The 27,288-nt window shown below is 40.7% G+C and overlaps 1 protein-coding gene across 2 annotated transcripts in view; it reads left to right on the plus strand.

Annotated features, from left to right (window-relative positions):
• The window catches only part of RAB3GAP1 (RAB3 GTPase activating protein catalytic subunit 1), a 112,664-nt gene extending 90,099 nt beyond the window's left edge, over positions 1-22,565 (plus strand). For both annotated transcript variants that reach the window (XM_015109969.3, XM_077956911.1), the window contains 7 exons: positions 2,140-2,277; positions 5,689-5,916; positions 14,956-15,052; positions 15,149-15,252; positions 15,387-15,502; positions 16,980-17,082; positions 20,840-22,565. In XM_015109969.3, coding sequence (XP_014965455.3) covers positions 2,140-2,277; positions 5,689-5,916; positions 14,956-15,052; positions 15,149-15,252; positions 15,387-15,502; positions 16,980-17,082; positions 20,840-21,076 — 1,023 coding nt within the window. In that variant the 3' untranslated portion in view covers positions 21,077-22,565. The remainder of the gene's footprint in view (positions 1-2,139; positions 2,278-5,688; positions 5,917-14,955; positions 15,053-15,148; positions 15,253-15,386; positions 15,503-16,979; positions 17,083-20,839) is intronic.
• The last annotated feature ends 4,723 nt before the right edge of the window (positions 22,566-27,288 follow it).

Consider the following 27,288-nt stretch of genomic DNA (forward strand, 5'->3'; position numbering starts at 1 on the left):
CTTTAGAAGTTGGCTCAAAATATGCCATTAATCAGTTGCCTCTTCACTGAAAAATAATAAGACTTTATATAGTTGCTTCATAATAATTCAAACATACTTCTGTGTTCCATTTATGTAGACTTAGGTCACAACATAAAATACATGGCTAGAAAAAGTTTGAAGACTTTACCCCAATGTACTAGAGCCAGGGCTAGAAGAAAATGTCCTTAGCCAGTGGATTGGAACCAAGCTAGTAATTCTTTTGTGTGTGTGTGTGTGTGTGACGGGAGTCTTGCTCTGTTACCGAGGCCTGAATGCAGTGGCGTGATCTCAGTTCACTGCAACCTCCACCTTCTGGGTTCAAGCGATTATCCTGCCTCAGCCTCCTGAGTAGCTGGGATTACAGGCATACACCATGCCCGGCTAATTTTTGTATCTTTTTTTTTTTTTTTTTTTTTTTAAGTAGAGATGGAGTTTCGCCATGTTGGCCAGACTGGGCTTGAACTCCTGACCTCAAGTGATGTGTCTGCCTCAGCCTCCCAAAGTGCTGGGATTACAGGCTTGAGCCATGATGCCCAGCCTCAAGCTAGTAATTCTTAAAGTCAGCATTAAACTGATGTCCTGGATTCTCTTTTCTGTTTGCTGCTTGGTAGTTTTGCCACTTGGTGATCCTGGGCAAGGCGCTTTATCTCTGCGTCTCATTTTCATCACTTGCAAAATTCCCTGACCCCTCTCAGTGATCCCATGGGTCCTGTATATAAGAAAGCTTTGGGCATATTCAGAAACAGTATATGTGAAAATGTATGGCCCACATGCAACTTGCTGTTTATTCTCCTCTTCATCATGTTCTTCTATACTTACAGGTGGCTCAAATTTCCAAGTGGGAGAGATAGTCAGTGTCCTCTCAATATCTCTTTCTTTCCCTCCCATCCTGTGATTTCAGGGCTGTAGGCCAATAAAATGTAGCCCCTTCTTAATAGAAAGAATGAAGGCCTCTGCTCTTGAGTATACTCCTTCATAAGAGATTGAATATAATTTGTGAACTTGACTGAAATACTTTGAGAAGTATACTGACCCTTATTCAAAAAGAAAGTAGGAAGCTTATAATATAATCTAAGTATTTTGTCTTTAATTGCTAGTATGTCTTGAGCATGTGCCAGGATCTCTTCTTCACAGCAGTGAGTCACAAGAGGGTTGAGTGATTGCCCAAGGTCACAAAGCTGGGATTCAAACACATAGCATATAGTTTTTGGAGTCCAAGCTCTTAACCAGTATATAATACTAGTTACTAGTTGCTATTCAACCCTAAATCTCAGTGTGAGATTCTTGCTTAGTACTTGCAGGATAATTAAAAGTGATGCACGTTCATTGTAGAGAAAAGAAAATAAAAACTCATAGTTCTATAACCAGAGATGATCATTGTTAGAGCAATTTTTTTTTTTTTTTTTTGAGATGGAGTCTCACTCTGTTGCCGAGGCTGGAGTGCAGTGGCTCCACTTCAGCTCACAGCAAGCTCCACCTCCTGGGTTCACACCATTCTCTCAACTCAGCCTCCCAAGTAGCTGGGACTACAGGCACCCGCCCCCACGCCTGACTAATTTTTGTTTTTGTATTTTTAGTAGAGACGGGGTTTCACTGTGTTAGCCAGGATGGTCTCAATGTCCTGACCTCATGATCCGCCCACCTCGGCCTCCCAAAGTGCTAGGATTACAGGCGTGAGCCACCACGCCCGGCCCTGTTAGAGCAATTCTTTCCCATTGTTTCTATATCAAACCATTTCTATTATAATTAAAATTTTGTTGCAACTAGTGACGGCATATATAATAATATCGTTAGGACTTCATTTCTTTGTCAGTAACAGGCAGGAAAATGTTGCTTAGTGGACCCAAATTCCTTTGTCTTTTACTATCAATCCTTGTCAAGGGAAACATGGTAATCTTACCTGTGATGGGGAGAAAGCCTGAAAGTGATATTTATTTTTCTTAATTTGTTCCTTTTTTAATGTAAGTTCTAAAAAAACTTAGGCATTTCTCTGGATTTTTAAAAATACTCATCTTGTGACTGCTAGAGCTGAAATGATTGTTGTCTTTATTCTATTTTTATGGTATTTCTTTTTCTAAAAAGGACTGTTTGTGAGCTTTGTCCTTTTGTGCTTCACAGGAACCAGCACCTATGACAGAAGATCTGCTAGAAGAGCAGTCTGAGGTTTTAGCTAAATTAGGTACATCGGCAGAAGGGGCTCACCTCCGAGCACGCATGCAGAGTGCCTGTCTGCTCTCAGATATGGAGTCTTTTAAGGTGGGTCACACTTGCAGAGCTCTGGGGTCTATTTTGAGCTATTCTGGGATGAAACTGTGAAAGTCACTCTGTAAAGTGGTATAAAGGCGAATGTCTTTTTGTTAAGTGTTTGGATTTCATTAGTAGTTCAGCACTCTGCCACCATCCCCCCAGAGGACATAGTCATACTTGTTTCTGAAGTTTTAAAAAAGCAAAGATCCAGTGTTATTAATAGTTGAAGGTTGAGAATAGAATCATTCTATATGTGAATTGCAGTGGTTTCTTTGTGTTCAGCCAATTTAATGAAGACTTTTCGGAAACTTAGGATTTAACATGGGTCACTTCACTCAGCGAACTTTTGAGTACCTATTGTGTGCCTTGCACTGTGATTAGATGAGTTAAGAAATACAGTGCTTACCCTCAATTACAGTCGATTGAGGTTGTGGGAGGAGATATGTAAGGAATTGTCATGAGTTCTCTTAGGAAGACAGGGTCAAAAAGACTGACTCTGCTGAGTAGGTCATGAAAGGTTTCTCAGAAGAGTCACTATTTCAGATGAGTAGGCATTTGCTATCTGAAGAATATTTTAGGGTTGGATATAGGTCAGTATTTCGAACATATAGGATTCAGGGAATGGTGACATTTGGCTTATTAGCTTAAAAACTAGGAATGAAGAAAGGACTTTTATTTTTGAAAGCAAAGGCAAGTCCACGTATATTTTAAAACCCCAAGTGGGTAGCCCCATGGGCTACAGGGCTTCCTTTCCTACTGCTGATAGTCTGAACTATCCCCAGGCCCAAACTTCCCTCTTTAACCTGTGGTGGCCTCCACCTTCCCAATCCATTGCCCCTACTCAGTCTTGCTTCTATACTGTTTAGGCCAGTGTGAGTTTGATTTTTCTCTGAAACACTTCTGTATTATTTTTAAACATAAACACTCCACAAACACCTATGCCACTTTCATCCTTTTTAAGTGACAGTAAAGGGAGCCTTTTGTTTCCTGCTTATTTTACCCATCTTTACTAAATGAAAAACTCTTCAGTGAACCTCTTAAGAGCTGTATGGTTTCCTTGGAGACTAAAATGATACAGAAAGTCTGCAAGTTCTACACTGCCATGTGACAAGAAAGAGATAAGTTGCTTTAAAACAATTAGTTGGTACAGTGGATAAAGAGAAGCCAGTTGGCTCTTGGGGCACATGTCAGACCAAAAGGTAGAGAAGGGAATTGACTTAAGGTGTGTATGCACAGCAGGAAATACCAGCCTCCGCAGCAGTAATTTTCCATCTGACCTCTAGCTGCCTTCAGAGTCATCTGTTCCTATCCTGCTACAGTGTCTTTGCAGAGGCATGCATGGGAGGACATTCCAAATAGGAACTGTGAAAGTTTTTCCCCGTGGAAACATACTAGTCCCTCTTGGTAAGGTTCTATATAGTTCCTCTAACACTGCCCTTCAGCAAAACTGTGATTCATTAGACTATTTTGGGCTAACCTGGGTACCTACAAATCTTTCTTGACATTGTTTTAACCAGAAAATAGACAGTAATTTAAATAGTCAACTTACATACATGCCCATAGGTCGAAATCAGATAATACATTTAAGGAAATACATAGTTATTCTAAAACAGATATGGTTGCCTTTACTTTTTGTATAGGGATGAGTTAGTATTAGGGGCTATTGAGAGGTCCCAGAGTATTGGAAACATACTAATATGGGCCTGGGCACCTACATCTACACCTCAGAATTCCAGAAGGAGAGGGTGGATTCTGGAGCATGCCCTTGTGGTACATACCTTTAACAATAAAGAGAAGAAAAGCTCAAGTGAGCCTTGGCCTTCTGTTGGTAGCTGTGTTCAGCCTGGTATAGTAAGGACAACCAGAAGGAAGAATTTTGGTATGAAATGCCTTTCTTTAATACAATCTATAGTGTGTGAGTGAATATTATTTTCTTTTGAAGTTTATGCTCTTTACTCCAGGCCTCTGGTTTCCTAGGATGTTTTCATGTGGGTATGATGTTGACTGACTAAGATCTAGATCTTTGTACATGAATCCTGAGTCACCCAGTATCATGAAATAATCTTGACCCACTGCTTTTGCCATGGACTGTATCATAACCCTTTTATGTTTGTGTTGTTGACAGTCAGTGAAGGATCTTCTAGGGGATATGCCCTGAGGGGTCTATCCTAAGATGGTAGGGATAGTCATGCTGGTAGCCCTTGAGCCCAGTGAGGAGAAACTGGTAGTTTTACTCTTCATATTTAAGACAGAACATTCTCATCATGGTAGTTTTCATGCCCATCCTTAGGACTCTACTAGTACATCACTGGAACATTCTCATCATGGTAGTTTTCATGCCCATCCTTAGGACTCTACTAGTACATCACTGGAACACTTGCAGAAAGACCTCTGTGCCTTACCACAAACACTGGGAAGCCTCGTTTTTTTTTCCAGGCTTGAAGTTAGAATCACTGAAAAGTTTTTGGCATACATCATCATTAGTCCTATAGAACTATCCACTGAGTAAACTTTAATCAGTTTGGTTCCAGAAGCGTGAAAAACAGTAGTTTGAATTCCAGCTGCTTAACAGCACAAAACCGATTAATTTGATGGTAATTTGTTATATAAAGTATAAGAATTTGGCTGGGCGCGGTGGCTCACGCCTGTAATCCCAGCACTTTGGGAGGCCGAGACGGGCGGATCACGAGGTCAGGAGATCGAGACCATCCTGGCTAGCACAGTGAAACCCCGTCTCTACTAAAAAATACAAAAAAATTAGCCGGGCGAGGTGGCGGGCGCCTGTAGTCCCAGCTACTCGGGAGGCTGAGGCAGGAGAATGGCGTGAACCTGGGAGGCGGAGCTTGCAGTGAGCTGAGATCCGGCCACTGTACTCCAGCCTGGGCGACAGAGCGAGACTCCGTCTCAAAAAAAAAAAAAAAAAAAAAAAAAAAAAAAAAAAGAATTTGATGGCAGAATAGAACAGTTTTGAGGTTAGCTGATATTTATTGCAGAACCAGTGTTGATTTATTGAGGAAAAGAAGAACAGAACTTTTCCATCACTGTGTTATTCTGATCATGTGGTGTATTATTTAATTTTTACTTTTCTTAGTATTGAGTAGTCATTATATTGTAATATTAAACTAAGTTGTGTAACACATAATGTGTTTAAGGAAATGATTTTCTCTTTACATCGAGTTTTTATATCCAAATTCATTGAATGAAAGTGTTTTATTTTTCTATAAAGCTGAGAAAATAAAAATAAAATTATTTTGGTACTTTAACATCTGACCTGTTTTAAAGGTGACATCCAAATTCATTTTACATATTAGATTGTAAAGATTAGATAGGCTTTTTTTTGAAAATACAATTTTGCAAACAGGCTTATCAGTAACTGTTGATTTTCGTTTGATTCTGCTGAATTTTTTGGTCTTATTTTAGGCAGCTAATCCAGGTTGCTCCCTGGAAGATTTTGTGAGGTGGTATTCACCCCGGGATTATGTTGAAGAGGAGGTGATCGATGAAAAGGGCAACGTGGTGCTGAAAGGAGAACTGAGTGCTCGGATGAAGATTCCAAGCAATATGTGGGTAGAAGCCTGGGAAACAGCTAAGCCAGTTCCTGCTAGAAGGCAAAGGAGACTCTTTGATGATACACGGGAAGCAGAAAAGGTAATTGAGATTTGAGTCTCTAATACTAAAATGCAAATTACTGTTCTTGCAATTTAGGAACTCACTGTCATAGACATGAGAGCTCTGGACACACTTGAGGTGCAAAGCATTGAAATTCAATGAGCCTTTTATATATCTACTTTCACATTTAAGATTCTAGAACTAGTTGCAAATAGGGCAAATAACAGACATGCATAGTTTAAACAGACTGCTTACCATTGAACTGTCTCACAGTATATGTTAAAAGTGTTAAAAATGGGTATGTCCTTTAAGCTAGCAGTTTCCATTATTACCACAACATTTATTAAGGAAATAATGAGAAATTGTATACAAAGACCTATGTATATGAATGATGTTCAACAAAGTTCTTAAGTGAAAAAGTAGAAACAACCAAAGTTTCCAACAACGGGGACTTGGTTCAATAAATTATGGTATATACCTTAGCGGCCAGCTTTGCAGCAGCTATTGAAAAACATTTGGAGTTATGGAGAATATAGTGGCACCTGCCTGATATTGAATTGCCCTGCACACCTTCCTACCTCCTCCAGCCCCCCAAAAAAGTCCCATGAAATCAATAAGTAAATAAATCCATGCATTCAGCATTACTAAGAGACAGAAATTTCAATGACCTTCAAATTAACAGTAAATAGAAAGAAACCAAATTCCAGTGGAGCTACCACTGCTATAAGTCTATGTAGATATAGTGAGTAGGGGGCAGGAAAAGACAAAGAGCCAAGAGATACAGAAGACTTAGATGAAACACAAAGTCACCCCAGAAAGAGAGAGCCTAACACTACATGCCGAAACACTGAACACAGGTAGGGTTTGCTATTTCACAGCACTTGCCACAGGGAAGTGGCTTGAATGTAAACAGGACTAGAAATGGAGCCTTGGAGAAGATCAGATACACAAAGAAGCAGTGGATGGGAATGATGGGAAAAAAGGAAATAAGAGGGGAAAATTAAGGATCTTGCAGAAATGAAAGGAAAACAAGACAACCAGCCTCCCTCACCCCCCTCTGTCCATTAAAGAAACTTCAGAAGAGGGCACTTTGAAGCTATTTGTGATATTACTAGGAATGGAATAGAACAGACCGTACCCATATAAAACTACTTTACAAAACAGAAAATGAAAATCAGATCATTTCAGCTAATGAAAATATTTCCCAGAAAATCAGTCACAAAACAGAAGAAAATTGTAACATAACATTCCAAACTGAATCAGATATCCTCAAACAGTTAAGGAGGATATGAAAAAACCATGTTTAATAAGAAATACTAAAATCAAGAACAGAGATGGACCAAAAAAACCCACAAAGAAATGAAACCGCAACTGATTTAGCTCAGGATAGAAGTAAAAGAAAAAAAGACAACCATATAAAAAATGAAGACTAAATTACAGGAGGCCCAAAAGAGAATAGATTTATATTTAAAATTTATAAAAGGCATTGAAGAAAAGTGGGAAACAACCAGGAGGATGAAAATGAGATATAGCAGTAAAGAAATTGAAGAGAAAGTAGTATAAATGAAAGAAAAGTAGGAATATTCAATTCATTAGTTTCCTTTAAGGAGAAAAATCAGAACACTAAGACAGAACTAATACAGTCCTATGGCTTAACAAAGAGGATACATTTTGAGAAGCTCCTCGTTAGGCAGTTTTGTCGTCATGGGAACATCATAGCGTGTACTCATACAGACCCAGATGGTATAGCCTACCACTCACTTAGGCTAGAAAATTAATGGAATACAAACTTTCTATTAAACAATATGGGTGAAAGGGGAAAATACAAATTGAAAGTACAGAATTTTTGCAAAACAATGAGAATGAAAACACTACATATGAGAACCTATAGGCTATACTTAAGAAATTGATGAAAGGAACTTTCATAGCCCTAACACCTATATCAGTAAAAACAAAAGAATGAAAATAAATGAATTAAATTCCTAACTAAAAACCCGAGAAAAAAAAAGTCAAATCAAAAGAAAACAAAAGGAAGCAAATGAAAAGGAGAGGGTGGTGAAAACAGATGAAATGAATGAGTTCAATCTAGTTCTTTTAAAGTCAACAAAATAGAGAAGCCATTAGCTAATTTAATCAAGAAAAAAGGGGAAAGCACATATGTAAAATAAAATAAGTGACAAAAAGGGCGCATATTAATAACTACTGATACAGAGGAAATGTGTTAAAAATACTGCTTTGCACAGCTCTGTGTATGTGAATTTGAAAACCAAGTTGAATTAGACAATTTCCTAGGGAAATTCCTACCAAAAATAGAATTTATATCAAAACTAACCCCAGTGAAAACAGAAAGTATAAACAGACAAATTTTCATAGAGACAATTATCAAGGAACTGCCACATTAAAAAGAACCAGGCCCAGATAGTTTCACAGGGAAATTCAACTAAATATCAAGAAACCATATAGTCTCAATGCTACATAAATTATTTCAACACATGATAATTGGAGGAAATTTTCCAACTTCTATGAAGCAACTATAACATTGGTACCTAAACCTGATAAAGATAGCATATCTTTAAAAATAGCAGACCAATAATACTTAAGAAATTTAATGCAAAATCTGAAGTAAACAGACTCTAATATCATTTTAAGAACATAATACATGTTGATCAAATATGAGATGATTATTTAGAAGTCTGTTTATATAATTTGCTTCATTAATAGGTCTAAGCAGAAAATTATATCATTATCTCCATTTGTGCTGAAAAAGCTTTTGATACATTTAACTTAAAACTCTTGGGAAAAGAGTGGAATAGATGGCTACTTCCTTAAAATAAGAAAACATATAGAAACTTTAGTCCTAAACACAGCATCTTAATTGGGGAAGCCATAGGGGGTCACTAAGGTCAGGAACAAAGTAAGGATGCCTGCCATCTCCACTGCCAATCAAAATTGTTCTGCAGTTATTAGCTAGTGTAATTAGCAAGAGAAAGCGGAGTTATGGGAGTTGAAAGAAGAACTCTGTTTGCAGTGATAGGACTGTAAATTGGAAAATTCAAAAAGTCAATGTTAAAACTAATGAAAACAGAAGAATCCTGCAAGGCAGCAGGATATATAGTTAACATACAGTAATCAGTAGCATTCATATACACTACTAACCATTTAGAAGATCTAAATATAATTTTCATTGTAAGGGGAAAAAAGGTAAAATGCTTAACAGAAAATGTTTGAAATCTTAATGAAGAAAATAAAACGCTTCTCAAAAACACACTTGAACAATAGAAAGATAGCCCTCAGACTCCTAGGCTCAAGTGATTCTCCTGGCCCAGTTTCCCTAGTAGCTAGGACTACAGGTGAACACCATGATGCCCAACTAATTATTTTTCTTAATTTTTTATAGCGATTAGATCTCACTGTGTTGCCCAGGCTGATCTCAAACTCCTGGCCTGAAGCAATTCTCCTGCCTCAGCTTCCCAACGTGCTGGGATTACAGGTGTGAGCCACTGTGCTATAACCTGTGCTTTACTTATTCTAAAAAATAAATCAACAAGGATGGAAAGAGGAAAAATAACCTAAACCTGAAAGCAAGTTGAGACACATTAATCCAGCTGTATTTTAAATAAGTAACATAACCACACCGACAGGGATTGGTGAAGGGAGGATGGAAAATCTAATCCAAGTGATTTGTGGACACATCAAATGTGTTTGACTCTATACTCTCAGTTGTGGTGGAGGATGGGACTACAAAAATATCTTGAGGTCAGGTGCGGTGGCTCACGCCTGTAATCTTAGCACTTTGGGAGGCCGAGGCGAGTGGATCACCTGAGGTCAGGAGTTCGAGACCAGCCTGCCCAACATGGTGAAACCCCATCTCCACTGAAAATATAAAAGTTAGCTGGGGGTGGTAGCACACGTCTGTAACCCCAGCTACTCAAGAGGCTGAGGCAGGAGAATCGCTTGAACCTGGGAGGCGGAGGTTGCAGTGAGGCGAGATCGCGTCACTGCACTACAGCCTGGGTGACAGAGTGAGACTCCATCGCAAAAACAAAAAAAAAATCTTGAACCCTATTATCTAAGCTTGTTTTTTGTAGTGATATGGATAGAGCAATTCTGAAACTCTTTCAGAAATGCATTATTGGTTGGGCGAAGTGAGTAACTAAATGTGTTGGTGTTGTTGGAAGTCAGAATTTCTTACTGCGGAAGTGAGATGCAAATATGAAATGAAGGAAGGCAAGGAAGAACCCAGTGTCAATGAATTGGAATTGGAGGTATTGGTGTGGACTTACGGGTTTTTAATATATGGATAGGTGTGTGGGTATGGACATAGTAAGTATTTGTGTGTACGCATATATACAAGCAAACATTCCCCGGCTTTCTTCTGAAAGAGTCTAGAAGCACTGACACCCTCATAGCAGTGAGCACACGTAGCTTGATTTTTTTTTACACATTCCTGTGGTTACTTTTAGTAACCATGCTTTCCTCAGAAAAATGACTGATTTCAAGGTTGAGGCAAGGAAGGTACAAGATGAACCTGGAACATCCTGGATTGCTAGACAGTAAGGGAAGTGCTTTTAAAAAAGATGGGGCATTTCATAGAGAGCTAACTTGAAGGGACTCACATTGGCCAAATCTGGGACAATTTGAGTTCTAAATATTTAAGGACAGGAATGATTATAAACCGTTGGAAAAAATAGGAATTCTTGGAACCATATTGATAATTAATGGATAAACAAAGAACTAGAGGAAAGGGGAGGTCATTTCCTACAGAAAAAAGATGATTGGTAAATGTAGAGGATATGTTGGACTTGGAAGTCTTCATTTTGTAACCATGTTCATAGTAAAGATTGGTTCAGCAAGAATCATGAATAGATATTAAGTCTAGGTGGAAATTTGAAGAGCATCATCTTGTATGATTTTTAAGTGTTTCTCTATAGAATGCGTCTGCATTGCAAGGAAAGTGGAGAAATAGGACAGTATCTCCAAATTAACATCACAAATGAGGAGTAAATGGAGATCGTACACATTGGGCTGTGATACTCTGACGTACCCAATACCACTTATATGCTATTTGGTCTAGGCATGTAAAATCTGAGTCTAATTGTGAGGGAACATTAGATGAACCCAAAATGAGGAACATTCTATTTTTAAAAGAGTTTGAAAAAAGAAAAATTTGCACAATTTTGGGAGCATATTAAAGACACGTGAGCCAACTGAAATCAGAGTTCCCAACTGGCCAAGACCGAAACAGTTTGAACAACAAAATAAAATAATATTGGATTGTAACTCAGAGTACAAAATAAATATCCTTGAGTTCATACTGATAAAAATAATTGATTGGATATGTAAATTAATGGGACAGAAGAGACAAATCTCCTGTGCAGAATTCTAAATGTATCTAGATACTCCACCCTCAAGGAGGTGAAGCTAATTCCCACTCCGCAAGTGTGCGCTGCACGTAGTGCGTTCCTCCCAGAGAGCACAGCACACAGAGAGGGAAAAGGAGTGGCGCTACAGGGCAGCAACCCGCTGACACTGTCTCAGCCAGGTGATGAAGGTTAACATCCACAGGCTAAGCCATACTGGCGGTATGTACTCGTGACATGATGTGATGACAGTGGCACTTTACCTCTCTGGTCTTCCTCCCAGAAATACATAACCCAGCTTCATCATGAGCAAAAAACATCAGATAAACCATCATTGAGGGAATTTTTATGAAATACTTGACCAGAACTCAAAACTGTCAAGGTCAGTAAAAACAAGGAACATCTGAGAACTGTCACAGCCAAGAGGAGCCTAGAAATATGACAGCTAAACATAATGTGGTATCTTGAAGGGGATCCTGGAGCAGGAAAATGACATTAGATAAAAACTAAGGAAACCGTGTACATACATACATGCTGACAGCATTATTCATGACAGCCACAAAATACAATAAACCCAAATGTCTATCAGTGATGAATGGATAAGCCAAATATGGTCTGTCCATGCAATGGAGTATTATTCAGCCATAAAAAGGAATGAACCACTGATATGTGTTACAACATGGATGAACCTTGAAAATATTATGCTACGTGAAAGCCAGAAAACAATGGGCCGCATATTGCATTGTTCCATTTATACGAAAGGTCTAGAATAGGCAAGTCCATAGAGACAGTAAGTTAGATTAGTAGTTGGCAGCAATGGAGATTGGGAAGGGGGGAAATCGGGAGTGGTTGCTTTGGGGTACTGTGTTTCTTTTGGGGGAGAGGAAAGAAAATGTTCTGGAATTAGATAATGGTGATGGTAACATAACCTTGCAAATACGCTAAAAACCACTGAAGTTACCCATTTTAAAGTGGTGAATTTTATGCTATGTGAGTTATAGCTCAGTTTTTAGAAACTAAGGAAATCTGAATACAGTATGGAATTTAGTTAGCCAAAAAGTTCGGAGGCAGAGGAAACTATACTCAAAATGTAAATGTTGTAAAAAACAGTGAAAAGCTGTTCCAGATTACTTGAGATTAAAGAGCTATGACAACTAAAGGCAATGGATGATCCTTACCAAGATGTGTAGTGGTTGAGGGAAAGGGTCATAAAAGACACATTATGCGGCCGGGCGTGGTGGCTCACGCCTGTAATCTCAGTACTTTGGGAGGTTGAGGTAGGTGGATAATTTGAGGTTGGGAGTTCGAGACCAGCCTGGCCAATATGGTGAAACTCCGTCTTTACTAAAAATACAAAAATTAGCCGGGCAGTAGTGGCTGCGTGCCTGTAGTCCTCGCTACTTGGGAGGCTGAGGCAGGAGAATCACTTGAGCCTGGGAGGTGGAGGTTGCGGGGAGCCAAGATCGCACCACTGCACTCCAGTCTGGGCAACAGAGAAAGACCCTGTCTCAAAAAAAAAAAAAAAAAGACACATATGGGGTCAGTTGACAAAACTGCAATAAAGATAGTAGATTAGATTACAATTATTTTATCAGTGTTAAATTTATTGTATATAATCAGAATCATTTGCATTTTGATTATATAATAAAATATTTTTAATTTTAGGAAATACACATATTTTGGGATAAGGGACATGAGTATGCGACTTATTCTGAAATTATTTGAAACAAGTTTATGTCTGTAGTGTGTACACACACGAGAGCAGAGAAGGAGCAAGGGGTCTAGAACAGGAGGGAGACAGTTCATATGTGAATCCAGGTAAAGGGTAATAACATATTTCGTGTTGTTCCTGCAAATTTGTTTTCCTGTGAATTAAGGAAAACAAAATTCAGAAAGGCAGGTGTTAGCAAGGAGGTACAACAGAGGGAACTCATTACTCTAGATAAGAATGTAAATCTATTGAAACGCCTTGTAGGGTAATTATCTTGTACATTTCCTACTTCAATTTTTAGGTATATATCCTTTTTTTTTTTTTTTTTTTTTTTTTTTGAGACGGAGTCTCGCTCTGTCGCCCAGGCTGGAGTGCATTGGCTGGATCTCAGCTCACTGCAAGCTCCGCTTCCCGGGTTTACGCCATTCTCCTGCCTCAGCCTCCCGAGTAGCTGGGACTACAGGCGCCCGCCACCTCGCCCGGCTAGTTTTTTGTATTTTTAGTAGAGACGGGGTTTCACCATGTTAGCCAGGATGGTCTCGATCTCCTGACCTTGTGATCCGCCCATCTCGGCCTCCCAAAGTGCTGGGATTACAGGCTTGAGCCACCGCGCCCGGCCATAGGTATATATCCTAAAGTAATTGTTGTACATGTGCCATTTGCACCAGGAAATATGTGCGATAGTGTATTAGGAGCATTATTTATTATAGCCAAAAACTGAGGAGCTATCCACTATTAGTGTAGGAACATTTTAACACAGCAGTGAAAATGAGTAAACTGTGGCATATTGGAATAGTATACGAATATCAAAAACAATACTGAATAAAAAAAGCAACTCACTGAAGGGTATAAACAGAAACATTCCATTAATATAAAGGTCAAAAGTAGACAAAAGTAAACAGTATATTATTTAAGGCTACATATGTGAAAGAAAAAAACTATAAAGAAAAGCAAAAGAATGATTTGTAGTTAATTCTGGGGATGGAGGGTACACAGGAGGACTTGGAAAAGCCTGGTAACATTCTGTTTCCTAAGCTGGTGTTTTCTTTAAACTATTTCTAATACTCTAGTACGTATATTTCTTAATTTAAAGAAGTTTCAAATCAGACAAAACTCTCCAAGCCAAAAAAAAAAAAAAAGAAAGTCTACCACAAGTCATTAAATAAACAAAGCAAATAATAAAACAGTATGTAAGTTATTAATTTTTGTTAAGAAATTACATATGCATCTGCATCTCTGTGTTTAAATGGACATACAAGTAGTTTGCGAGGATAAACATGAAAATGTGGTTTTGGGGAATTAGGATTTCAGGAAAATTTCTGCATCACCTGTATTTTTTAAATTTTGAAGTCCATGAGCATTTATCAGTCAGACTCACATTATGAGATTATACTTCTTAAAATTTTGTTTATTGATGTAAAGGAATTACACATATTTATAGAGTTATACTTCTTTTATCTTTACTACTGTCGAATAAGTAGCCTAAAGGTAGGGTCTGTGTTTTGTACATACTTCTCTGTATTCTTATAATAAGAATTGGAAAAAAAAACCAAAACAACTAAAACCAAAAAATGTGTGGAAAGTCACTAACACTGTTTAGAAATATTAAATGAGAAAAGCAGGTTAAAAGGCAGTATTTTACATATACAATATTAGTGCCCTTAGTATGTGTATTCTGTGTCTTAAAATGAAACGCTCCACTGTTAATGATTATTATCTCTCGGTATTATAATTTATCGGTAGTTTTAATTTTCTTTGTATTTTCCTTATTTGCATGTATTACATATGAAAGCAGGAAAAGATAGAATATTTGTCATTATTAAAGATTGAAGTTCTGAGGTGCTTTCAGTAACATTATCCTCACCTTTGGGGTCGTGGCTGGCTGCCTGGAGGAGTGCTGTCTTGTTAAGGATTAAGACAAGCGGCTGAGGATTTGCACTTCTGTAAGTGGCTGCTTCATCCTTTGACACCTGTGCTGATCATTTGTGTGCGCTGCCCCTCCTTCAGGTGCTGCACTATCTGGCAATCCAGAAACCTGCAGACCTTGCTCGGCACCTGTTACCTTCTGTGATTCATGCAGCTGTACTCAAGGTAAAAGAAGAAGGTAAATGTCATATTTAACTAGTCATTAGTCATTTCCAAAGTGAAAGTATATTTTGCTTAATTTATTTAATGCTGGCTTTAATCTTCTTTAAAATAGAAAGTCTGGAAAACATTTCTTCAGTTAAGAAGATCATAAAGCAGATAATATCCCATTCCAGTAAAGTTTTGCACTTCCCCAATCCAGAAGACAAGAAATTGGAAGTAAGTTTGATGTAGTGTCAGAATCTTGCCAAGTGTTCTCCTCAGTTGGCAAAAATAATTTTTAAGATGCATTTTCAAAGGGCTTTGCTTTTTTGCCATCTCCGAACGTATGCCTCTTCCTTTTCCACCACCAGGAAATCATTCACCAGATTACTAATGTGGAAGCTCTCATTGCAAGAGCTCGGTCACTAAAAGCCAAGTTTGGAACTGAGAAATGTGAACAGGAGGAGGAAAAGGAAGATCTTGAAAGGTAATTGCTATTTGGCTAATTCGGTTTTGTCTGCAGTAGGAAAAGCCACCACTCTCTTAAGAAAAATTGTAATAGGATATTGAGACTCTTTTGTGGTACTCATATATTATTTGAAACAAGCATTGTCTAGAGACAGAAATAATTATCATAACATTTGACCTCTCCTGTATTTCTGAGTCTCTACCAGGTGTTTCCATTCTTCCCACTTTTAGAAACAGTCTCCTAGAGCCTCCTTTTTTAGGGATTCCTTGGTTTGCTCTTGGAGATGTGGTGTCTGTAATTTCTTGTGGAGGAGCTGTTAACTGTGTTGCTCACCCTGCCCCAAAACTTTGTTTGCAGCTGTTACTATTCCTTGACCACAGGGTGCAGGTGCTGAAACCATTTCTGCTTACTGTTCCTAGTTGTTTATTTTAAACAAGATTTGTGATAGCAAAGGTACACATCCTATGCACCTTGCAATTATGTTTTGAAAGAGTGACCAGATGGCTTTTCTCAGATGAAGCAAATGATTGGGGCATTCTCTTTATGAGACTCAACACCATTACCAGTGGAGCTTAGATCAGTGTGAGGTCCTGTTCATTTTTTGCCCATGTTATTTGGAAGGGCAATATTGTTTTACTGTGTGATAAAGTGTTTACAAATTAGCTTGTTCAGTGGCTTAAATTTGTCATTTAAAATTTTTCATGAGCCTTTCCATAAGAAATGGCATTATTGATGCTAAATAGTTAATATTGTATGGCAAGGCATTTGCTGTCTTTTAACAAGTTCATGTTTACATTTTATGTCTTTTGTTGAGTGAAGTTTTCTCCTAGACTACTTTGCTCTTGAAAATTTCTTGTTTTTAAATGAGAAGAATAAGCTGTAATCAAGGGACTTGTTTCTAAAATAGTAGTATGAATTAAGAGCAGGTGGTGCAGGCTTGGTGGCTTTGTGCCTTCAACTCTGTTAGTTCCACCATATGTTATCTGTGACATACTTGGAAGTTCAGTGTTTCCAGCATCTAATGGAACAGTTTACAATTGCGACTTTGCCCAACACAAGTATTTTAAGCATATGTGCACGTGTGCGTGCACACACAGACACATACCCCTTAAAAAAAAACAAAAACAAATATGGATCATTGCTTTTATTGGATAAATGTAACTTAGTTTATATCATACAAAATTTTTTTCATCTTTTATTAACTGTAGCATTTTCTAAGCTAGTCTGAAAAAAATAGACTTTTTTCTTACACTTTGACAGAGATGGGCTTTAAAAATTTTTTATTAACACAGGCGAAAAAGTAGGAAGATTGTCAGTTAAGTAGATAATAATTGCAAATGTCAATCTATCTTGCTGTAAAATTTCACTCCAACTTTGTTGGGTTTAGCCAGTATCAGCTTGAGGATTTGTCCACAAAACTCCTGTGGGAGGATGGACGCCCAGTGGCCTGGACAGCTCACTTTCCATCCTTTCGTTGCCTGTCTCTCTCTCCTAGGTTTGTGAGTTGCCTGCTGGAGCAGCCTGAAGTGTTAGTCACCGGTGCAGGAAGAGGACATGCTGGCAGGATCATTCACAAGCTGTTTGTGAATGCTCAGAGGGTATGTGAGAATCATTATTGACTCCATCATGATCTCTCCAAACCTCTACTCGAGAAGAGGCTGTCTTAGTTCCCACACATGGCTGATCACACTCATGTCACCTGAGTGTAAGCCTGGGCATTGGGTTTGAACACTGAAGAAACAATGACTTCTGAGTCTTTGAAATCCATTTGATTTCCTACATGTTGAATTAAAATGATAAGTATATTCTAGGACCTAAATTTTAAAAATTAGAAGAGTCCAAAATCCATTGTTATAGAAGTTGGCAGGGGCTCAGTTAGCAATGGCCAGAGTTGTGCTGTGGGAAAAAAATAGGAACTTTCAAATTAGAATGGAGTTCAGTTTTACCATCTTTAAACCCCATGTGGGGCAAAGTGGATTCACAACTCAGCTTAAATTATAAATATAATTGTGCTTGTAATGGTGAGGAGATCTACCTTTGAGGTTTCCTAGAAAAGAAGAGGAAAAACTTCAGATTTTTAGGGCAGATTTCAGCACTACTAGAGTAGTGAAAGTAAAGGTTTTAAAATTATATAGTATCTTGGTTACTGGTTAAGGGCTCTGGCATCCCACAGATAATTCTCAGTTCAGTGCTCATTAATATTAGGAATTCTGATAAAGGTATTATGATGTGCACTAATTACACACTTCCCCTTCTATGGCACTGTGATTACACTAGAATGACCCAGTTGTGAGAGTGTAATTTTCAGAAACAAATAAGAAAAAGAATTTCTGTAGGTCTACACAGGGAATAACAACTGGCTAATCCCCATAGAGTTGGTCTGGAATACAGCTAGTTAATATATTCAAATTCATAGCCAGATACACCGATAGGAATTCTTAGCAAGAGCTCAAATCTCAGTTTGTTTGTGGGGCAGCTCCTTAAACTTCAGAATTTCAAATGAATAATAGATACTTGCTCTGATTTATTTTGTTTTTGTCTCTGGCATGAAAACAAGAACTGAGTTTGGTTCCACATCTGATAATATCTATCCAGTTCACTACCCAGAAGCTTACAAGCACATTTCCTTGTTAGCCACCCATATGAATGTTCCTCGTATTGCAAAAATTCCTTCCTCTTTGATCATTTTTAAAAAGTGACGTGTTGGCTGGGCATGGTGGTTCACACCTGTATTCCCAGCACTTTTGGAGGCCGAGGTGGGTGGATCACCTGAGGTCAGGAGTTCAAGACCAGCCTGGCCAACGTGGTGAAACCCTGTCTCTACTAAAAATACAAAAATTAGCTGGGCGTGGTGGCAAGCACCTGTAATCTCAGCTACTTGGGAGGCTGAGGCAGGAGAATCACAAGAGGCAGAGGTTGCAGTGAGCTGAGATCGTGCCACTGCACTCTGTCCTAGGCGATAAAACTCCATCTCAAAAAAAAAAAAAAGTTATGTGTTAAGAGGATTTAAAATCTGAAGTATTTATATCTTTAGTCCTGAGACTGTTACTTATTTTAGATAACTGAACAAAATTATTTTCCCCAAAATAGAAATAACCTCCTTACCCCCTCTACTGACTGCAAGTAAAACTTTAACAGTATAGGAAATTTTATATTTATTTATTCACTTTTTTAAATAGAGGGTCTCACTCTGTAGTCCAGGCTGGAGTGCGGTGGCACGATCATAGCTCACTGCAGCCTTGAACTTCTAGGTTTAAGCAATCCTCTCTCTTCAACCTCCCAAGAGGCTAGAACCACAGGCATGCACCACCACGCCCAGCTAATTTTTGTATTTTTTGTAGGGACGGGGTCTCACTTTGTTGCCCAGGCTGATCTAGAACTCCTGGTTTCACGCAATCCTCCTTCCTCAGCCTCCCAAAGTGCTGAGGTTATACGTGTGTGTGAGCCACCACACCTGGCCTAGAAAATTATAAGAAAATATTAATCACATAATCTCACTACCCATTGATGATTTAACATCTAGTAGATACATATGTATAAATTTTAAAATGGTTATATTATATAATTACTTTGTTATTCTTGTTTTCCACTTAATATACTTATCTTTCAAAATCACTAAATACAGAAACATAGTATGTCATCTTTTAGTAGCCTCATTGTATAGCTAACTCCCTTAATGGCTACTGAAATTGTACATTCATCTACATTATGTCATTTAAGAAAAAATTTTAAAAGTTTTCAGACCTTGTAGTCAGTGTTTTCAGGGAATTGATAGACTGCCTTAATCAATATAACAAGCATCTGATTGGTTCATTTTTAAACTCAGTACTTAAATGTCTGGCTGAAGTAAACTGTTAGAATTTATTCATGTAACTTTTATTTTCATTAGCTGATACTTTGTATCAATTTTACTAATTAGTCAAGATTTTAACACATTTTTTTTAAAAAGTTGTGATGTAATTTCACTTGGCATTTTTATAACTTATAGTAATTTTATATATTTATAACTTTTCCTTAAAATTATAAATAGTAATGAGCCTTATGATTACAGGTGTCCTTGGTATGTACATACTTAAATGGAATTCAGCAAATAAATGACTAACTGGATTTTGCTTCAGACTTGCTAGATTGAATAACTTTTAGGCACCTATTCCTAAATTCACTGGAATATCTATTTTTCAAGCCATGAACACTTTTTTTTTTTTTTAAGCATTGTAATTCCCAGTAAAAGAGCTAGGTTTTTGTTGGTCATTTCTCCCATTAAATGACATCATATGTCACCTGTTGAGCCATGGATGCATGAGTAGTAGTAGATGTTTGCTGTAGTTGACAGCTAGGTGTGCTGTGTGTGGTGTGACTTTGTCTTGAATATTCTTTTGATAGGATCGTGTTCCTTAATGTGGTGCATGCTGTCTTTGAAATAATCCTGAACTCCCTTGTCTAGCCCGATTTAAACCATCTTGCTTGTTTCCCTTTCATCACTGTTTCTTTTCTCACCCCTTCTCAAGCTGACTGAATCTTCTGATGAGGTAACAAAATAGCCTTTGCCCCTCATAGTTCCTTGTTCCTTCCCATTCCTCGAACTTCATAAGGTCATTAACACTAACCACCTCTCTCACAGTCTGGATTTGGCTTACCTTTCTTGCTGATACTTAGCGCAACATGATTTCGTGTTTTCATTGCCAAAACAATTTTTTTTCCAAATTGATGGTATCAAAAAAAGTATAGTAATAAGAATTAAAATTGTAGGCTGTAAATGAATATGCATTTTATGTCATTTCAATGAAAAAATAGATGCCTTTAATACTGAGAACTTCTCTTGTGCGGTTGCCATATGGGGCTCTATCACTTCGGCATCACATTAGCTGCCCAGCAAGCAAGACCAGTGCTCCTACTTTTAATTTGGCAAGTGAACCTTAAAAAGAATCGATTAAAAATTCTGACCCAGAGTCAAGATGAAAATCATCTTTTCACTCTGGAGAAAAACAGCTCCTTACTGGACTAAGGCTATCAGATGTAGACTTGGGTCATCGCTGGAAGAAACATAGAAAGCAGCACAGCTCCGAGGTCCTTTTTCATCAGATGTCTGAATATGGCTTTCTCTCCTCAGAGCAGATTGCCTGGCAGTCATCATCCCTCCTGTCTGTCTCCAGCCCGGCTGCTCATGCAGTGTCTCCAGCTTCTTGCATTTGCTGTGTTATGTGGTTTTTGAGTAATCTTAACATATAGCTGACTGCATTACTGAGTAACTTGGGGCATTTTCATATCTTTATCATATTAAATCACCTGTCCTTCAAAAGCATCTGAGTTTAGCATTTGACCTGCTTTTGGCTTTAGCATTTGATTCTTTTCCAGGCTGCAGCCATGACTCCACCAGAGGAGGAATCGAAGAGAATGGGCTCCCCAGAGGAAAGAAGGCAGAACTCCGTGTCAGACTTCCCACCCCCTGCCGGCCGGGAATTCATTTTGCGTACCACTGTGCCGCGCCCTGCTCCCTACTCCAAAGCTCTGCCTCAGCGGATGTACAGTGTTCTCACCAAAGAGGACTTTAGACTTGCAGGTGCCTTTTCATCAGATACCTCCTTCTTCTGATTCTTGGAGCATTACTCGTTGGTGGCGTCAGTGACAGTGCTGCCTCCTCCTGCGGGAGGGAAGGTGCCAGGGAGAACCTGGGAGGTCCTGGAGAGCGCCCTGTCCATTTGGGTGATCAGAAATCAAACCAGCATCAGAAAGACTTCCCAGCACCAAGCTTGAGCTCTGTTGTTTCACGGAGGAGGCAGCGAGAATGGGCTTGAGCTGTTGAGAGATTTCCGCGCTAGAGATGGCCTTTGTATATGGGGGGAAACACAAACGCATCCGACACTCCCTGTCCTCACCCTGGCGGGATGGTGTTCATCGCCTTCTCTTCTGTGAGGGCCTCTAGGCTAGCGGTTGCATTTGTGGTCTGTGCTAACACTTCGTGGTTCTATATATCAGCAGCAAGTGTGCAAAGTAAAGGACCTGTTAACTCAGATTTCTGGATATTTTGGTGGTAGCTTCTAGTCCCAGAATCTGTGTTTTTAAAATACTACATGTCATTCTGTCTATTCAGTCACCTGGTGGTCATCTTTCTTGTACTAATTAACTGTTGATAAGCATTTTGGATATTCTAGGAGAAAGCCTATAATTTCATATAGTTTCTCTTTTTCACATAACTGTAACCTAAATGTATTACTTCTGATAAAACTACATATCAAATGTCACTGCAAATTAGTTTTATATCTATCTTGTGAGGTTTGTCTTACTTATTTTCCTTTTGGTTGCCATGTAAGTTATCACCCTGAAAATCATCTCCCTCCCCTTCTCTTGCTGTACAGCATGCGTTCCTTTTTTGTGGTTGCTGGCTGGGTACTCTGTTTAATGAAGTAGAGAATAGCACTTGCAAAAATACAGTCTTGGTACCTAGAGACTGTCATGCAGATAGTATAATTTGGTATATGTGCTAATGCACTGAGTAGAGGATTATTTTAACACACTATTTTGCTTTTGTATTTTAGTTAAAATAATCGATTGGGATGTGTAGCCCCCTGTGTGAGGATGACATCACCACATTTCTAGTTTCATGGAGCTCAAGATGTCTTGTGTCTGTGTCGCTAGATGGCCTCTGCTTGGTAATCTTAAGTTATTTTTAGGCCTAAAATTCTCACTTCAATCCAAAGTAAAAATGGTTATACTGAAGCATAAACCTTGCCTGTGTAATTTTAAAGAATTAATAGAGCTGTGCAAATTATTTTATTTTTTGTAAAAAAAAAAAAAATACATATCTCTGTATATAATGTGTGTGCGACACGCACACTCTGTGTATGTGAAGTCGGGGAGGCCCTGGGGGATGACCTTCCAGTTTATGACGCTTTTCTCTAGGCCGCTGGACTTCATTCTTACTGGTCCACGCAGATGCAGGCGGCCTGAGGCCCGCGCTGGACCAAGTAGAAGATGGTTCCTAAGGACACAGTTTGTCTGTTTTCTAACAAAGAAAAATTCTACAAAGGAGAGGTTGGGCGTTACAAAGCATTGTGAATCTAATAAAAGGAAAGTCGCTTTCTGTGGTGTTTCTCTCATTTTCTCCTGCTGAGGCATTTCATTCTCATTTCACGTAGTTTTGTGCTGTCTCAGCTCTAATGTTTGCAGCCTGCTGAGCCTAACAAGGCAGTGGTCTCAAGAACATTCTTTGTGCCTTTTTAAAGTACTCCATTTTATTTTTATTGTAGTTATGTATTTATTTCACAGATATTTTTAAGTACCCACTTTGTGTCAGGTACAGTACGAGCAATGAAGATAAAACAGAAACCAAAACACACTCCCTTATAGGGAGAACTGACACCATGTGCCACAAAATGTTGAGTATAGTCACCTCCGCCATGTGGATCGGAGGGCCTGCATTTCTCCTACAAATAATTGAATGTAATCCTACATTCGTGTATTCATTGGCAGTACGGAGTAATAAATGCAGCAGTATCATAAAGTGTTGTAGGAAACGTTCTTCACCCAGGCTTTGGGGATCAGGAAAATTACCCCAGAGGATGTGATTTTGGGATTGAGACCAGAAGCTGAGCAGGCACTTGGGAAAGCATGAGGGGGGCGGGTGGGAAATGGCTTGCAGAGAACCAGGCGTTCCTCTAGCCCTGTGTGCAGTGAAATCACGATTTTCATTGTGAGGTGCTTTATTTCTCCACCTCTTCAATCTGGTCTCGGCTGTGTGTTTCTTTGGTCAACAGACAGAGACTTAACAAGTCCTTGCACACTGGGGCTTGCCCTCCCTTCTTGCCAGGAGCCTGGAGGCCACTGTGAAGAAGCTCGCTCTAGGGTGAGAGTTGGGGCAAAAGGTAACTGACAGGAGGGGACGGAAAGCATGTTACAGGCAGAGGAACGGAATGGGCAAAATCCCAGAAATAAGGGGAAATGTCTATGTGGGGAGCAGCCAACCTTTCTATTTGGCTGAAGTATGGTATCTAGAGTGGGAAGGGGCAAGAAATGAAGATGGTGAGGTGAACTAAGGCAAGACCAAGAAGTTCGGGGGAAGCCGCAGCTATAAGTTAGTTAGGGCTTTGCCTTTGGGGCGGTAGTGAGTCGCTGAAGGGTTTTGTGCAGGGGAGTGACATGGTGGGTTTTAGAAAGGCCACACTGGCAGGAGAGGAGAGGCTAAGAAAGTACACAGCTGTCCTAGATCTTGAGCGAAACTGTCTGCTCCTTAGAAGGAAGGTGGCAATTATAGTGTTTTTTAATCCTGTGTGCCTGAGACTGTGCTCCTAAGAGGTGCACGTGCTTGTGAAATGGCCTCTCTGGGGCCCTCCCACCCCCATACATTCCTGTACCATTGGAATAATTCAGATTTTTCTTCAAGTTGGAGTATTTTAAAACCCTACGCATTTATGTTTATATTTCATTCATTAGTCCAGCAAATGTTTATTCAGTACCTGCTATGCGCCAGCCAGGTACTGTTCTAGGCATCAGGGAGACAGCAGTGACTAGAACGTGGAAGACCTGGTGCTCAGGAAGCTCACAGTATGGGACACCAAGTGTCAGCAGCTGGTCTAGGGAGGGAGTCTGCCTTCTAGGAGGTGATAAGGGAGGGCTTATGACATTTGGTGGTGACATTTGGGCAGAGACAAGTGAGGAGGCAGTCCTGTGTATAGATGACTAGGAGAAGATTGCAGACAGGGACTGGCCAATGAAAAGCCTGAGGCAGGGGTGCACCCGGCACATGGGAAGCACAGAAGGAAGGCCGGTGTGGCTGGAGGGGAGTGAGGGGAAGAGGGGCAGGAAAGAGAGTTGTAGACGTGCAAGGGCCAGATGCGTACAGCCCTACGAGTTGAGATTTGTTTTCTTGACTAAGAAGGGAAGTCATTGGAGAGTTTGAATCAAGGAATGTCATGATGTGACATTTAAAAATCTCTTTGGGGCCGGGTGCAGTGGCTCGTGCCTATAATCCCAGCACTTTGGGAGGCTGAGGTGGGCGGATCATCTGTCAGGAGATTGAGACCATCCTGGTCAACATGGTGAAACCCCCATCTCTACTAAAAATTTAAAAATTAGCTAGGCGTGGTGACGCCCACCTGTAGTCCCAGCTACTCTAGAGGCTGAGGCAGGAGAATTGCTTGAACCCGGGAGGCGGAGGTTGCAGTGAGCCGAGATCGTGCCGCTGCTCTCCAGCCTGGGCGACAGAGCGAGACTCTTTGTCTCAAAAAAAGAAAAAGAAGGAAAAAAAAATCCCTTTGGCCACTGTGTGGTGAATACACTGCAGAGGCTGGGGTGGAAGTAGTGAAACTAGTGGGAAGAGGGGAGGTGAGAGCACTCTGGACTGGTGTGGTAGCCATGGAGCATAAAAGGGATCAGAGATGATACAGATCTTGAAGGCGGAATGCGCAGAATTTACCAATGGATTCAGCGAGGGTCTGAGAGTGAAGGATGACTTGAAGGTTTGGGACCTGAGTGAATGATGCTGTCATTTACTACAATGGGGAAGACAGGGAAGAGCAAGTTGTGGGGCTGCTGCGAGTGCTGAGCTCGAGCTTAGGGCATGTTAATTTTGAGAAGTTTATTAGATGGCTGTGGTGGCCAGCCTCCTGCCTCCAACTCACACCCTGTGTAGCCCCCCAAGCCCACACCCATTGTACCAGGGTTAGTCTCTGACCAACAGAACATGGAGGAAGTGTTGGAATGTCACTCCCAAGGTTAGGTTATAGGAGCCATTGCAACTTCTATTTTGGTTCCTAAAGAGAGGCCCACATGGTGCGGAATGGAAGGTCCCTGCCAACAGCCACGTGAGTGAACTTGGAAGTGGATCCTCCCGGCCTGCAGGTAACTGCAGCCTCAGGAGGGACCTTGGGCCTGGACTACCAGCTAAGCCACTCCCAGATGACTAACTCTCAGAAACTGTGTAAGATGTGTATTTTAGGCCGGGCGCGGTGGCTCAAGCCTGTAATCCCAGCACTTTGGGAGGCCGAGACGGGCGGATCACAAGGTCAGGAGATCGAGACCATCCTGGCTAACCCGGTGAAACCCCGTCTCTACTAAAAAATACAAAAAACTAGCCGGGCGAGGTGGCGGGCGCCTGTAGTCCCAGCTACTCCGGAGGCTGAGGCAGGAGAATGGCGTGAACCCGGGAGGCGGAGCTTGCAGTGAGCTGAGATCCGGCCACTGCACTCCAGCCTGGGTGACAGAGCGAGACTCCGTCTCAAAAAAAAAAAAAAAAAAAAAGATGTGTATTTTAAACTGCTAAATTTGGGGGTAATTTATTCGGCAGCAATAGATAACTAATACCCAAGTGGTTGGCTGTGTACGTTTGGAGCTTAAGGAAAGGGTTAGGGCTTATAATATAATAAACTGGGAAACTTAAATAATACTTAAGCCAGGGACAGTATGAGGTCACCCAAGCAGAAGAGGTCTGGGGATTGAGCCAGAGGAAGAGGAGGACAAGGACCGGCAGAAAAGATGAAGAAGAAATAGTTACTGAAGCAGAAGGAAAACCAAACGTGATGTCTTAGAAGCTAAGAGAAAACATACTTCAAGAGGGCAGGAATTGATCAGCTGTGTCAAATGCCACTAGGATGACAAGATGAGGACTAAGAGGCGACTGTTGTGTCTGTCTATGCAGAGGAGCAAATGCATTCAGAGAGAGGCAAATACTTACTGGGAAAGAACAGAGAAGGGCTGCCTCGAGGGCAGTCTGGGAAGGTCAGTACTCCTTTGCTAGCAGGGTGGGTGCCCTTAAAACTTCTGCCCCAAGCCAGTTGCGGTTTGGGTTTCTTGCACTGCTCCTTGCCAGGCATTGGTGGGCAGGATGTGGAAGGGGCGAAGGTCATGAAGCAGCTGCCAGTTTGCCTCAGTCCAACAGGTGGCCCTGTCTACTGCCCTGGCCCCTACTGACAGCTCCTTCTGGGCACACTGTAACGGATAGGGGTGGGTGGATGGATGGATGGATGGATGATGCCTCGATGCCTCTCTGGGAAAAGGGGCCCCACTTTTGTGTTTAAATCTTCTGGCCTCTAATATACGACCATCGGGCATCATGAGACTACGCTTGAGAATATTAGCTCCCGGAAGCCCAAGGACTCTGCCGCTGGCATTTCTCTGGTTCTCAAAAGTGGGACTTGGCTAGTTCTTTTTTTTTTTTTTTTTTTTTTTTTTTTTGAGACGGAGTCTCGCTCTGTCGCCCAGGCTGGAGTGCAGTGGCGCGATCTCGGCTCACTGCAAGCTCCGCCTCCCGGGTTCACGCCATTCTCCTGCCTCAGCCTCCCGAGTAGCTGGGACTACAGGCGCCCACAACCGCGCCCGGCTAAGTTTTTGTATTTTTAGTAGAGACGGGGTTTCACCGTGGTCTCGATCTCCTGACCTTGTGATCCGCCCGCCTCGGCCTCCCAAAGTGCTGGGATTACAGGCGTGAGCCACCGCGCCCGGCGGCTAGTTCTTGTAGCACAAACTCAAGCTACTTCATCTAAGCACAACTTCTCTGCCAACTCTATGGGCAGAGACCGAACTCTCCCCCTGGCAGCTTGTGAGGTCTGACAGGCTGTCATGGATAGATCCCTCCAAAGTGAACAGTGCCTCCTCCTGCAGGGAGCGCTCTTGGCCTTAGCTTAGCAGCCAAGGATGCAGCTGAACCGGAAGACACCCAACTTGGGACCGCATCCAGAGAGGGTGGGGACGTGGCCCAGCCCCTCAGGGTTGGGGCCCTGCCACCAGCCCACCCCCAAGCGCCAGGACAGGAGCTCTGCGCGACCTGTGCTCTGGGATGGCCCCTCCTCTTCAGCATGTGCCCCAAAATG

The sequence above is a fragment of the Macaca mulatta genome, chromosome 12 (genome assembly GCF_049350105.2).
Source record: "Macaca mulatta isolate MMU2019108-1 chromosome 12, T2T-MMU8v2.0, whole genome shotgun sequence".
NCBI lineage: Eukaryota > Metazoa > Chordata > Mammalia > Primates > Cercopithecidae > Macaca > Macaca mulatta.